The sequence below is a fragment of the Meriones unguiculatus genome, chromosome 12 (assembly GCF_030254825.1).
Source record: "Meriones unguiculatus strain TT.TT164.6M chromosome 12, Bangor_MerUng_6.1, whole genome shotgun sequence".
Taxonomy (NCBI): domain Eukaryota; kingdom Metazoa; phylum Chordata; class Mammalia; order Rodentia; family Muridae; genus Meriones; species Meriones unguiculatus.
Genome location: NC_083360.1, coordinates 77,105,710 through 77,121,384, shown reverse-complemented (window position 1 = coordinate 77,121,384; position 15,675 = coordinate 77,105,710). Strand labels below are relative to the sequence as shown.

At 39.4% G+C, this 15,675-nt stretch overlaps 1 protein-coding gene across 5 annotated transcripts in view; it reads right to left on the bottom strand.

Annotated features, from left to right (window-relative positions):
• The window catches only part of Patj (PATJ crumbs cell polarity complex component), a 302,937-nt gene that overhangs the window by 253,885 nt on the left and 33,377 nt on the right, over positions 1–15,675 (bottom strand). For all 5 annotated transcript variants that reach the window (XM_060365928.1, XM_060365925.1, XM_060365929.1 and 2 more), the window contains exons 11-14: positions 14,309–14,450; positions 9,661–9,801; positions 6,326–6,414; positions 3,468–3,524 (exon numbers count right to left, since the gene is read on the bottom strand). In XM_060365928.1, coding sequence (XP_060221911.1) covers positions 3,468–3,524; positions 6,326–6,414; positions 9,661–9,801; positions 14,309–14,450 — 429 coding nt within the window. The remainder of the gene's footprint in view (positions 1–3,467; positions 3,525–6,325; positions 6,415–9,660; positions 9,802–14,308; positions 14,451–15,675) is intronic.

The window sequence follows — 15,675 nt, the reverse complement described above, 5'->3', positions numbered from 1 at the left end:
ATCTACTCCCATACCCCTATCCAAGCCCAGATTCTGAGCACCATGGGATCAGAGACCTATTCATTTCTCCCCACAAATGGTAACATAGTGTCTGGCAACAATGGGAATGCTACTATGGATATTTCAGGAATGAATGAATGCACACCAAGCTACAGCCTGTCTCTGCTATTATCAAGCTATATAAAACTGCCATTCACCTTCCACAGCCTCCCATAACCTCACCTGTGAAATGGGTTTTGATTGGTTCATTAAAAATCTTTACATATTGGAGGAAGAAAAATAAAAAGGTACTGATTCATGACTTAAACATCCAATTTTAAATGGATATTTTGGGGTTTTCTATTATTGCTGTTGTTGTTCTTTGTGTGTATATGTGTGTTGTTTGTTTGTTTGTTTTGAGAAAGAGTTTTTCTGTATAGCTCTGGCTATCCTGAAACTTGCTTTGTACACCAGCCTGGCATCAAACTCAAGAGATGGCCTGCTTGTGCCTGCTGGGATCAAAAGTGAGCACCACCTCACCTGGCTTATCAGTGGGTTTTTAAAAAGCTATTGAGGAGGCTGGAGTTATTGCTCACTGGTTAGGATCACTTGCTGCTCTCCCACAGGACTCAAGTTCAGTTCTCAGGACACACATCAGGTGGCTCACAAACACCTATAACCCCAGCTCCAAGAATCCACTGCCTCTTCTTACTTCCTTGAGCACTGAGCATGTGCGCATACACACCCACACATGCCATCTTAGAAGTTATGGTATTTAGGTCTTAAGCTAGAAACTTAAAGAAAAATATTCTATGGACCTTAATAATTAAAAATGATAAGTGGGAAATTTACACATCTTTGTCTCATACATATTAAACAAATGGGTATACTGACTGCAAATAAAGAAATATACACAAAGAAAAGAGAAATGTGAAAAGACTGATACAATCTGAGGAAAGAGTTTCTTTCCTCTTTTCTCCCACTGTGGGGAAAACATTAGTGTAAAAACAATCTCAAGTAAATAATTAAATGCTTTTAAAAGAGTATATAAGGGAAAGAACTTTAGAAATATTGTATTCTAAAAGTCTGGACACATACACCTAAGACAGAAATCCACCACGTAGCTGAGCTGTATTAACGAAGGTATATGTTAAATCTATTTGTTTCATCTCCAGCACCAACAAGTCTTATTGTTCATATCATGCTGTAAGGAAAATTAGGCTGGTTATTTTATGTCCTAACTTGTTCCCTAAAATGTCATCTTCTACACCCAGAATGTGTGTGTGAAATCTGAGGCACTTAGGAAGCAGAAACAGGGAAAGAGAATTCCACACCAGCCTTGGCAACATGGCAGCAACTCCTCAGGGACAACAACTTGGGGGCATTGGGGGTGAAGATTCTTAAATGGCCCACTGTTAAGAAGGCTTTCCTGTCTAAAATTGCTAGCCATTTGTTTTCCTACCCGGCTGTCCTACCTAGTAGTCTCAGGTCACATGTTATCCTTAGTAGATGACAAATTTTTATTATTGTTTCTTCCACTAACAGAACAATTTAAGGATCATTTTCTGCTTTGTTCTCTTCTAGAACTCCACTGTACACCAGAAGAATGGCAGAGTGGACAGCAGCATCTTACAAATGAGCAGCTGACTGCATGGGCAGCATCTTAGAATGTGATTCTCAAGGTCTTTTCATCTTCTTATATCATTCACTGGACACAACTCTGTACCACACAGTAGCTAAGTGGGGAAGAAGGCAGAGTTAGGCTGGTAAGCAGGGAACTAGGGAATGAGGGCAAAACAGCATCTGCCTGCAGAATCCTTGAAAATATACACACTTCATGCTTTGTGTGCCTTTCTGCTTGTTAGGAACTATGAGGATACTGGCTTTTTGCTTTGCGTCATAGGAACAGACACCAAAGGCAAGCTGCATGATGAACCGAGCCTGGTCCGAGGCACGTTTTAAAGCCAAAGGAGCTCCAAAGCTCTACAGCTATATGACAAAGGAAGCTTAAAACTAATTAGAAAAACTGTGAGAAGTAAAATAACCATTGAGTTTAGATGGGTTATTATGTGTTTTACTCCCATTCTGAATGAAATATCTCCCAACATATTTAGGTAGATTTATTAATAAACAACTACTGTCAGAAAGATGACACTGTAAATAATTTAAAACTAGCTGTAAACAGCAATGTTGACTTTACATTGTGAATCTGAGAAGAGCTTGGTCAGCCAGCCAACATGCCTTCTATGAGGAAGTAACTTAAAATGCAGCTGAGTTAGGAAGGAAAGAAATATTCTCCACTATCAGCCTTGAGAATTCAACCCCATGAAACAATGACCAGCAAGATAGCTCAGCAAGTAAAGGCACTTGCTCACAGGCCTAATGACATGAGTTCAATCCTTAATTCCCACAAGGTGGCAGGAGAGAACCAGATCTGGAAAGTTGTTCTCTGATCTCTACACCACGGCATGAGGTCTGCACACATGCATGCATGCATATACACACAGTCACAAACACAAACACACACTCTCTAAATAAAGATAATCACATACAGCAAACAATTACAAAAGTGAAATACCACACATGTAAAGGAGAAAACAGTAAAACTATCTGAACAACATTCCCTTAAGAAATTCACATGAGGCAGATAAACTCATTCTCTCTAAAGACTTAATTTTGCATGTGTGTGTGTGTGTGTGTGTGTGTGTGTGCGCGCGCGTGCTGCAAATAGAACTCAGGCGCTCTAGAACAGCAGCAAGTACTCTTAATCAATGACTTATTCTCCAGCCCCTAAATAACTCACTTTAAACTGCATCTGACTACAGATTCTAAGGGGGGCTCAGAGCTTGGATTCATAGGAGTATAATAGTGTTTCTAAAACTCTCTAGGCAAGAAAACTTTTCCTTTTCTATTATTTACTGCAAAAGCCACTTAGAAGGCTTCTCTGTTTTAATTGGCCTAGGCCTGACTGCCTAGAATAGAAACTGCAAATTCATTTGTAAGGAGAAGACAAAACAGCATGAAGAAAAATCTGCCCAAGTTACATGACTCAATTTTCTCAATAGCAATAACCAATACCTCAAACCGACTAAGTCAAGAATAACAAACTCAGAAGGCAAACCATGTTTTCTGCCCTTAAACATCCAAACATCATACTTGCCCTGGTCCAGACTGTGGAAAACCCTTCCCAGGAGTCTTCATATAAAACCCTAGCAGCTGACGGTCTCACCTGTCACCTCCACGACAACTGCGGCAGTCAAACCTGGGCTTTTGAAGCTTCTGGGAATGGCACAAGGATTCCACATCCATTCCTCCCAGCTGTACCTAGCTATCTGTATCTTTTATAACTGAGCCCTACCTCACTTCTAGAACACATAGAGGACTGAATTCTGGCGACTGTAGGTCATGCCACTCAGATTCTTCAGTGAGAATATGAAGAGAGTTCATCACTTTTAAAGAATTCTGGCACATTTTGGCCAACTGCTCACCTTCGAGTACTTCTGTAGCTCCTCGTCATCTGCAATCTGTGTGTCCAAAGTGGCTACCTAGAGTTACAAGGAAAACATTTCCATTTTGTATGAGCATAACTTTAGTTCCTCCTTTGTTTTCTGAAATTTATCAGCAAACCCATCATATTGAGGTCTCATCTGAAAAATGTCTACCCAATATTTTTGAAATTCATAAATATAGCACAGACTGACATTTTTGCTTTATTGCCATCTTTACACTAATTTCTTCATCCTATATCATCCTATATCAGTCCAGAAGTTGGACTGAAGGTGATATGTAAATTGACGTCACACCCTCCCTCTGCAGGAGCTCTATTTTATTAAGAACTGACAGATGTAAGTCATCAATAAAGTACTTTTCCTTGCAAGGAATTCCATTTCCACGGATATCTATCAATAAAACTCAAACTAATGTTTGAACAACACACATGTATCTTTTGGTATTGAGGAGTTGCTCAAGTTTTCATGAAGGTGTACTATGTCTATACACTGACGTTAGCTCTAACTTACTTATGATACCTAATACAAGGAAAATGCTACATAAACATATTTCAATATATTGTTTAAGAATGATGACATGAAAACAAGAGTTTGTACCTGTTCAGTTCTGATGAAACTTTTAACCCAATGTTTAAATCATGGTGAGAATAAGGAATCTATAAACATGGAGTCAACAGATGTAATGTTCTAACTATACCAATTTAAAATTCTATGATACCTCAAATTTTAATAAAATCCTCATTACATTGGGTCAATAAAAATTTTACCCTTGGACCATCAAGCTGGCTCAGCAGAGATCTGGAGAGATGACTCAGCAGTTAAAAGCATGGCTGCTTTTCCAGAGGACCTGGGTTTGATTCCCAGACCCCCATGGTGGCTCACGACCACTGGTAACCCTGGTTCCAAGGAATATGGCATTATCTTCTGGTCTCTGTGAGCACCAAGCACACAGGTGATACACATCCATCCACACTCACTCAGGCATTTACACAGAAAATAAAAGTATTTTATGAAATGGCTCAGCAGGGAAAAGCTCTTATTGTATAAGCCTAATGAGCTGGCTGTGATCTTTAAAACAAATGCAAAGTGGAAGAAAACAGATTCCTGAAAGCTGTCCTCTGATCTCTACATGTACACCAGGCCACATTTACTCCCATACTCATACACACACACACACAAATATATATGTGTATATATATATATATATATATACATATATATATATATATTAATGTTTTACTCTTGACAAAACTAAGAGCATTGCCATTTTAAAATTTCAAATTGAGGTCTTAAACTGTCAGTCATGGAGACACACCATCAGGAAATGGTGGCAGGAGGATCAGGAGTTGAAGGCTAGCCTCAGCTATAGAGTTTTAGGCTGACTGGAACTACATATGACCCCTCTTCCTCATAAAACAAACACACAGATCAGTAGGACTGGAGAAAGAGTAATAAGGAACAGTGGACTGAGTGCATTCAGTCACTCATCTGTCTTTCCAAGCTTCCCCCTTGTATCCCTATAACTTTAAAAGAAATCACTGTAAAGATCCAATGTAAAATTCTCTCTCCCATTTTCAGACTCAACTTCAACATGTGATACACAAAAATCTGATATTCAGAAAATACAACTTTTACACACACACATGTCCATCACAGGGCTTTTTTTCTACAATATAGCACAGTTAGTAAAAAGCTTGGCTAGCATGCAGAACGCCTTGAGTCTGAGCTATCATAAATCAGGTATGATAGTTCACGTCTGTAATCACACAACTGGGGAGGTGAAAGCAAGAAGATCACAAATTCAAGGTCATCCTTAGCTACATATCAAGTTTGAGACCAGCTTAGGCTACATGAGACCCTGTTTCAAAAGGTAAAAGTAAAAATCCCATGATAAAACTGGTGAACACATACTCTCTGAGTACATACCACTGAGGGGAAAGAAGCGTGACTATCTAGGTAGCAGCAGAGAGCTCTCTGAAAGAGAACTAACAAGCAGGCCCAGGATGAGCAAGAAAGCAACCACGTTCTTAATGGCACTAAAGCTTCTCTAGTGATAGTTCCAGAATTCAGACTCAGAAATAAAGTGTCCGGCATTAATGACAACCCATTATTAGTGATCATATACAGAAGAATATGTGTCAGAGCTACATACTAGGACCCTGTTTCAAAGAAGACAATGTGGAAGACAACAGCTATTGTATTGCCATGTCTGATGAACATCGATGAAATTTCTCTAACGCAGCTTTCTGCTTTCGTGCGGACTTACTTGGGGAAATATACCAATCCTTCACTGGCCAAGTGTAATAACAGGTGAAAGGAAGCCTCATGGCCTGCTGGCACTGCAAACTCATGCCTCACCTAAATTACTTCCTGTTCTTCTAAATACAGTCCATAATCATTCTTTCATTTTTCTCATAAAACTGTAAGATTCTTTGTGAAACATAGGACTAATATCCACAGCCTTTCAGTGTACAATAAAACAAACAGATCATAAAAGCAATCATAAAGATGCCAGCCGTTTTAAGCAGCTGACTCAAGTTATAAATTTGCAGGCAGGCTCTCACCTCCTAATGTTCTTCGGCCTATTGTTGACATAAATGGCTTCAACATGAACTGAGTGTCTGTTAATTGTAACTGAAGTCTGTGTACAGTCCTTAATTGTTCTTATGGCTTAAAATGCTTTAAAAATTGATAGATTTCTCTAAGAAGAAAGAAAGATGGGAAGAAAACAGTAAAGGTAGCTGCGCCTTCTTTGACTCTCTAACGTCATTTTAAATTAGAGTTAGGAGCATAACATGAAATAAAACTTTCTATTAAAATATATGTTTAAAACATACCATTACTTCATAATCTGGGCCCAGTAGGTTTTCCCATCTGGATTTCAGCTCATTTTCTGTAGAGCCTGGGACTTTCTCTGGATATACGTCTATAAGAAAAAGAATGTTGAAGCTACTGTGAGCCAAACATACTTAACTAATAAATTATTCAATAACAGCTCAGTTTCGGTAAGTAAAGGGGAAATGAGTAAAAAGGAAAATGTATTAATTTAAATCTACCTGGTAATGTAAATCAAACTGACTTATGAGACTAATGCAAAATGTGAAGCCACCTGTGGTTAAATCATGAAGGGGCTTTTGTTCAGGAATACTTTCGAGGGAAGAGGAAGTGATGAATTACAAGTGAAATCTGAATATATAGTTTCTATGCAGATATCCTATGTATCTGGCTTAGTTTTATTTGTAGGTCTTATACACACATGATTTAAAGTGGTACCTCTTCTACCTCTCCAGTGGTAACATACATGCATATGTAGCAATCATTATCACCAACAAGACACAGTGAACCAACACAGCCAAGCTTCCACAAGCCAGGATGGACAGACAGGCTGACCAGCTAAAACCTGCGCTTTATTGCTAGAAACTTCGTTTTACACCAGCCTCTTGTTACTGCTTAATTACTAGGATATTTGTATCTTTTCAACACTCTTGACTTAATGGTGCCATTATTGCACAGGTGAGAACACTTTAAAGGCTAAGACAGATATAAAGTGCCAGGCCTTTCTTCCATATAATCTTCTCTAGACTCTGAGAGTAGCTAGCAGTCTGAAGAATGCCTGAGTGATAAAAGTCTAAGTACTAAAGCTATCATTGGCACTTATATCCATACTAATAGCAGAGGATGAAAAGGTTCCACATTTTTTAAGTTTCTCATTTCTGCTGTAAGAGTGGACATGTCACAGAACACTTATCACAAGTGACACAGCCATCTGCCCACAGTCAAAAGTAAATGCAGCATCAGCTCTTTCATCTTCAGCACGCTCACTCTAGCTGCATAGAATGCTTAATTGCATACTACAAATCATTAAGTTAAATAGGCTAACTTCAGAATCAGAGACGAAGACTAATGAACACTAAAGAACTTAAATTACTACACTTACAAAAGAACACCCAGGAAATAACGATATTAACTGATGTGCTAGATTACATTTGGGAGCAGCTAATCAAAGATCCTATTAAACAAGTACCAAAATCATTTGGGTGGCATGCACTCCTGTGAACATTTTCTTCAGGAAGTACCATTTTCTTACCAATTTCCTTTTTTTGTTTTTAATTTATCAGTGCTTGAGGTGAGGGGGCTGGAGGAGGGGGTCTGTAAGCCGCAGCACACATGTGGATCTCGGAGGTCAACTTCTATGGTGCTGTCTTCTCCTTCCACCTTACAGGGGTTCTGGGAATTAGCTTGGGGTTTTCAGGTCTATTGAAAGTGCCTTTACTCATTGCTCCCTTTACCAAACTCTTTAAAAAGTTTCAACAGTTTGCTAGTCAGTGTCTTCCAGGTGTACTTCGGATCTGCTTAATGACTCTGAACAAAATCCCCAATGTATTGAGAGAATTCTAAGCTTACAAACATGAAAGTCAGGTGACAGAAGGTGCACTCAAGTAAGAGAAAAGGCTGAAAAAGAGAAAATGGTTCACAATTCCCTCAGAGCTGTTTGTACCTTTCAGGTAGAAAACACAAACACAGACAACTGTGCATTTTAAAGCATAGCTCAAAGGACTATGAGCCAGAGGTCAATCCACTGGCAGCAACTCAAAAAAAAAAAAAAATCAAATGTAAAAACAAAAACAAACAAACAAATCAAAAAACCTGCACAAAAGGATGAAGCAGGAGAGTAACAAGACTGTCTTCGTCATGCAGGTGAGACAATCTACCGTCACAGCAGCCACAACAGGTGGACATACTTGCAAACCAAGGTTACTATACATACACATGAAGAAAAGTGTACAGTGAAATGTATTTTAAAAACATGAGTCCAATGCTGGTGTAGTGGTGTATGTGTTCAATCCCAGCACTCAGAAGGTAGCAGAAGGCGGATCTCTGAGTTCAAAGCCAGCCTAGTCTGCAGAGCAAGTTTCAGACCAGCAGGGCTACATAGTAAGACCCTATGTTTAAAAAACGATAATAATAAAGAAAAGAAGGAAGGAACACGAAAAGAGAGAGAGAGAGAAAAAAAAGCATGGGTCCAAAATAGGAAAAGTGGAGACAGGAACACTGTGAATTCTAGGCTACCTGAGCTATACAGTAACACCTTTTCTCAAAAACAAACAAAACAATGACAACAGTATGAGACAACATATTTCTAAAACTACTTCTAATTTCAAGTTTACTTGGTTTTCACCTGGTAGTTTTTTTATATTTATCTGAGCTCAACTAAACTAAAAGAGTAACAATTAATTGCACTCTAGTTGGATCCAAAGAGGGTGGGAAGCTCCTAAATCTTTATCTTGAGTGAGACATTAATGTTCCTTCAGCTACCTTTCCTAACATAAAAAGCTGGCAAAAGCCAGCTTCTCTGGAACATGGACTGTGTTAAATATTTTAGAAAGTTTCACTTAGCTGGCAAAGCTTTCCTGAGTACCTCTGCAGAAGGAACCAAGCTGTAACTCAGAATGCTTGCAAAAGGGAGTCCTGATGATAGATGAAGTCAAAGTACAGTGTACAAGGACAAAGTTGGAAACAATTCAAAACTTTAAAATATACAGCAGCCTAGGCATTTGACGCAACATATGAAAAATTTATGTTATTAAATTTTATGAAGAGGAAACACACACACTAGTAGACATATGATGATGATGATAGAATAGTTAGATATAAATACAATTATAACACACAAGTAAGAATGCACAGTAATTAAAATGCTGCATAGTTATTACATACTAATAGATACACATTTGAAGCACAATTAAACAAAAAACAAAAACACATTTGGTGTTCAACTACCAAAGTTAACATTATGTTAAGATTATATTTAAAACACCCCATTTTATTAAAATTTGGGGATTGGGGTGTGAGGTTGGTGGTAATACTAGAGACTGAACGTAGGGCCTCATACGTGCTAGGCAAGCACTCTACCACGGTGGTACAGCCCTAGTGAAATAGTCAAACCTTCAGTCGCAAAGATGTCTCTCCAACAGGAGTCTCCATCAAAAAGAAACTACTTTTATTCGGGTCTTTGTTTGCTAACTGGCTATTAGAATATTCATAGCTTTACAAAGTTCTTGTTATAATATTGCCTTTATTGCTTAGGTCTGAGTCTGATATTAACTATAGAGAAGAAATGGTTAATAAACAAACAGGTTGAAGTATTCCACAGTAAAGGCTTTGAGCCTACCTGGTTTTTCTAAGGCTTGTACAGTGTCCTTTTTCAGATTATCCAGTCTTTCTCCAATTTCTTCTGCTTCCATACCCAAATTAGTTTCTGTTTTCAGGGGTTCCGTTAGTGCTGGTACTTCAGGTGGTTCCTCAACAGTTCCTGAAATAAGAATTGCTGGCTTACATCCCTCGCCCTATAGAGGAGGGAGTTCACATTCAAGTGAGTTTATTTCATTCCATTCACCCTTTCTGGGACCTTGCCTCAGGTGATTCCTTTATATTAAAGTGTTCTAAGAGGTAAATAGTCTGATAGTATTCAAAGAATGAGGAAGTATAGAGAATGAGAGCGAAAAGCAAGGTTAAGCAATGACAAGCCGGGGATAGTTGATTTTACAACATACCTTTAGGGAAAAGAAAAAGCGGAAAAAAGGAACCAACAGCGAAAACACTGTACACTCGTTGTGGATAGGTATAAAGCAACATATGTAAATAGGCAGACCAGCCATCAAGCACCCATGAACAGCCTCAGAAGCAACCTCAGAGACTACGGTGGGAGATCTCGCCTGCGTGCAGGCAGCGGCTCCCCTCCGTTACATCAGCTGAGGCGAGTCAAGTTAAGCAGAGTTACTAGCAAGTCACTAAGTATCTCTTAAACAGAAGTAAAGCTGCACAAGTGATACTTTAAGAGACGTTCATTAAAAAAAAAAAATTCCCTCATTTTAAAGCAATTGTCTCAATTTTAGTGTTCTTTTTTAATGTTTACACGTGTGTTGGCTTCCTGCAGGAATACTATGCCAAGTGTAGACTGCACAGGACAGGACAGGGTGTCAGATCCCTCCAGAACTAGAGTCATGGATGGTCACGAGCCATCATGTGGGTACTCAAAGCAAATCTGGAAAAAAAAAAAATTGCTTTTGTTTTTGTTTTTCTTATTTTTCGAGGCAGAGTTTCTCTGTGTAGCCTTGGCTGTCCTGGACTTGCTTTGCAGACTAGGCTGGCCTCAAACTCACAGTGATCTGCTTGCCTCTGCCTCCCTGAGTACTAAGACTAACAGTGTGTACCACCACACCTGGCTAAAAATTTTTATTAAAAGTACAAGGCCACAAGGAAATAATGAAATTCAGGTTGTGGTATTTTAGTGCCAAAAACTAATCCCTTCAGAAAAAAAGAGAAAAACACAAAGTAGGGATGAGGGATGGTTCACCTCACATGGGATATGTGCTCTCGGGAGAATGTTAAGGGAGAAGTCAGAAAAAAGTAGGAAGAGAAAATACAAGAGACATTTTAGACTAACTGGGAAGTGTGTGTGTGTGTGAGTGTGTGTGTCTGTATGATAATGTGTGTGTGCATGACATGTGTCTGCTGGTGCGCATGTACACAGAGACCAGAGGAGGACTTCAAGCGTCCTGCTGTACAGATCTCCACCTTCTTCTTTTCAGGTAGGGTCTCTCAACGAACCCAGAGTGAGGCTGGCAGTCAGGAAAGCCCAGCACCCCTCCTGTCTCCACCTTACAGTCCTGGCCTCGTAGGTCCATGTGCAGCAGACTCAGCTTTTTGCAGGAATTCTGGACATTGGAATCAGGTCTTCATACTTGCATAGAAAGCATTCTTACCCTCTTACTCACAGAGCAATCTCCCTGGCACCACCAAATGGGAAATCTCAAATATATTAAAAGTAATGGATATTAGATATTACTGTTACTTCTCTTGGTTATAACATTATGATTATTTAATAAAACCTTACTTTCATGACACCTATACCACTCTAACATGACTCAGAAGAAATATGAGAGGATGGCAACTGTCAGATCTAAGTAAAGGTGAGTGGGTGTCGGTTCTGTTTGGTTCCTTTTTCTGTCTGCTTAAAATGTTTTAACAACAAAGAGCTCAAGCATACAACCAATTAAACTCCTATGACTGTAACACGAGACTTTAAAACCACTCACATAGTGTTTCTTAGATCATTAATCAACTAATGCCACAAATAAATGCATACATAGTACTAGGATAAGAAATGACAATCACTAATTGAAGCATTATTTATTCATAATAACCAAGAGGAGGATGCACATACAGAAACAATAATTATTGATTCTTTAAAAGGGAAATTTAATCAGTTGCTAGAGCATGGATGAGTGTGGAGAACACTATGTGAAGCTCAGGAGAGGACAAATACTGCAAGGCTTTGTCCATTTGCATTTTTTCCATAATCAAACAGCAAAATGACAGCTGCCAGCGATGGGAAAGTGAAGTTAGTGACAAGACGTTTCAATCAGAAGATCAGAAGTTCCACACTCAACAATAACTGTGATGGGTTTTTAAGATGAGGTCTCACGAGGTAGCCCTTGCTGGTATGCAGACCAGGCTAGCCTTACACTCAGTGCAATCCACCTGATTCTGAGTGCTATAATCAAAGGCACGGCCCACATACAATGTGAAGATTAATCAGAGTGGATTAATTGATTAACTTGATGGGATTTGGAACCACTAAAAAAGCAATCTCTGGCTGAGTGGTGATGGTGCACACCTTTAACTCCAGTACTAGGGAAGCAGAGGCAGCCTGGTCTACACACCTACAGGGTAAGTTTCAGGGCAGCCAGGGCTACACAGATAAACAAACTCCTGTCTCAAAAAGTAAGTTTCTGGTCATTCATCTAGTATGACTGAGCATAACCCCATTCCATCTAAGGAGGCCCAGAATTGAACAGAAGGAAAAAGCAAATGGAGCAACAGCACCAGCAGCCCCTTTGTTAACTAGTGATGCCCGTGAGTAGCTAGTCTTTCCCTCGTACACCCATACCTTCTTGGCGGCCATGATGAAAAGTGCCCTGTGAACTGTAAACCAGAATTGAGCCTTTCTTCCATTCTTATAATTGTTTTCTTGGTGTGTATTTGGTCACAGTAATAAGAAAAGCAACTAATATAATATCTTTTGTTTAGATTTATGTTGGTATAATGTTACCCTTGTTCATTCAAATGCTGATTTCTCTATCCACTATCTGATTCCAATCCAGACATTGCATTGTGGTGTTTATTCTAAGCATCACCTGTCTCAAGTTTGTGTAAACATGCCACCATTTGTTCTCTGTATTTTCAATAAAACAACCAGCCAGTGCTGTGTAATGGAAAGAACAGAGTGGGACATCCTGGTCCAGAGGGGAGGAGAACGAAGCGAGGGGAGGAGTCAGAGAGCAGAGATCAGCGGAGAGGACTTCGAACCATGAGGAGAGATGAACCAAGTATAATGTGGGAAATCTGAATGGGAGTAAACTATGCAGGCTGGGAGGTTTAGGATGGATTCACTATTGCCCAGCATTGTGCTCTAGGTTAATTAAACACATCCTAGTCTCAGTGTGGTGATTTGAGTATACAGAGGGTTTAGGAATAACCGCTATTTAAATAAAAGATAAATCAATAATAAATATTGATAATCTACAACAGATTTATTTATGTTTATAAGTGTTCTGATTGCATGTGTGTTTGTGTCTATGGGCACCACAGGCATGTCTGGTGCCTGGAAAGGTCAGAAAAGAGCATTTTGATCCCTTGAAACTTGAGTTTGTTTGTGTCCCCCTTTTTTTTAAATGCAGCACGTCCTCACTACTTAACCCTGACTGGTCTGAAACTTGCTGTGTAGACCAGGAAGAACTTGGACTCACAGAGATTTACCTAGCTCTGTCTCCTGAGTGTTGACATGTATTATCACACCTGGTGAAACTGGAGTTAACTCTAGTTCCTTTTTTAATATCAATCTGAGGAGCTGGAGAGATGGCGCAGCAGATTAAAGCACTGACTACTCTTCCAGAGAACCTGAGTTCCATTTCCAGCTCCCACAGGGCAGCTTAAAACTGTCTGTAACTCCACTTCCAAGCCGTCTGATTGCCTCTTCTGGCCCCAACAGGCCCCGGGGAACACAGGGGGTGTACAGATGTACACATGCAAACAAAAACACTCATATAAACAAAATAATAAGATAATTTTAAAACTGTAGCATGTCAATCAGCACTCTTGAGAAAGCAAAGGAACACAGCCATGTACCATCAGAACTTTATTAGCACAGTACAGTGTGACTGTATGCCACAAAGGGCCAAATAGTGGACAGCAAGACGGCTCAGCCAGTAAAGGCACTTGCTGCTAACACTGATGGCCTTAGTTCAATCCCCAGAGCCCATATAATAAAGAGGGAAAACTGTCTCCCAAGAGATGTCCTCTGATATCCACAAAACTCTATGTTTCTCCACAATGAAGATTTGCTTTTATAACCTTACTGAAAACATAATAAAAATGTTTTTGATAAAAATTTCTATTTTCTTTTCTTTTCTCACCATACTTCAAAGGCAAATCAAAGAGACAAGTAGAGTAAAACACATCATTAAAAGCAACCTGGGATCCAAGGCTTAAGAAATGTCAAGGTATAAGACAAATGAAGGGTCCTGGATCAAAAACAGTGATCACTATCTTCATTTGGAGGCATTCCGGGCTCCCTCAGCCAGAGGGAGCTTCCTGTCATTTGGGCTAGTGCACTGCAGCACACAGCTGACTCACCTCCCACTACTGTATTACACAACACAAGTGACCTTCCTATTCAGCCTCTCAGACCAACCTCCATACCCTGGCGTTTCTTCTAGGCCAAACTCCAAGAAGAGAGGGGTGGGAGCATTGACTACCTCTGCTTGGTGGCTGTTCAAATGGAGAAGCAGATGAAGACGTTTTCCTGCGGACCAGAGTTAGGTGCACCACCTGCCCCGCATTCCGTAGTACTTCAACAACATCCTGATTGGCAAAACCCTGTATATTCACACCGTCCACCTAGATGTCAAGAGACAGAACAGGGTTGCAAGTAAATAAGCACCATTCCTGTTTTTCTGAAGCAAGGTTTCACTATGTAGTACAGAGAGGCCAACTCAGTAGGTAGCCCCAGCGGGCCTCCGATTCAGTGTTTCTCATGCCTCAGCCTCCTGAGTACTGGGATTAAAGGAGTGAGCCATCCATCATGCCTGTCAGCTACTCTGATTTTTAATTCTGGCAGTGCTAAATTTTACCCCCAAATACTGAATATTAGACCAGAAAGTAGTTTTGAATAAAAATTTAAAAACTAGTTTTGCTAACAAACACATGCAAATTAGAAAATAAATTCAATTTTAATCTTAGGTCACACATTTTAAAGATCAGCCTGACAGAGGAAAGGGCTTTAATCTCTAAAGATAGTCAAAATTTTAAAAAGCTATAAAATCTGGTCAAATTGTTAAACATAGTTCTCAAAATATACCAAAACTTCATTAACAGCACTGAAGAGTTATTCCTGTGTGGTATTACTACTATGTGGTATTTTCCAAAGAAACATCCTGATCTCCCACCACTGGCTCTACTAGTGTTCTAAAAAATGTATATGCAAGAAGCCTGGCGGGCCAGATCACTGCTTAAATTTCCTCTTACCTTCTCAAAGCATGCACCGCTTCTACTGGCTCCAGACACTACCCATCATCAAAACACATTCCCAAAAGATGTTCCTGAAAGGTGCTTCCTGAGACAGACTCTAATCATACACCCAACATCTGGTCCTGTGTAAGTCAGTGTGTGACAGTGTGTAAAGTGGACAGACAACAACGCATGTAGATATAGATTTACCGATAAAAGGAGATTAATTTTAACTAGCAAAAGGTAATGCTCTCAAATATATAAAGTATTTCGATTTTTGGTGGACTCAAATTATTCTAAGTTTTAAAAAAAGCAGCAAAAAAGATTACTAAATAGATTCATCACTGTAAGTAAAATGGGTAAATGCAGAGAATCTTACATATTTAAAGCCTAAAATTATTTAAGAGTCTGAATCAATGTGATTTCACTAAACTAATAGAGTTAATTTTTTAAAACCTTTTGAACTGGGCATAGTGAAACACAGCTTTAATCCCAGCACTTGAGGTAGAAGCAGGTAGATCTCTGAGTTCCAGGACAGCCTGGTCTACATACTGAGTTCTAGGTCAGCCAAGGCTACACAGTGAGACCCTGTCTCTACAAAAATAAATAAGTAGAA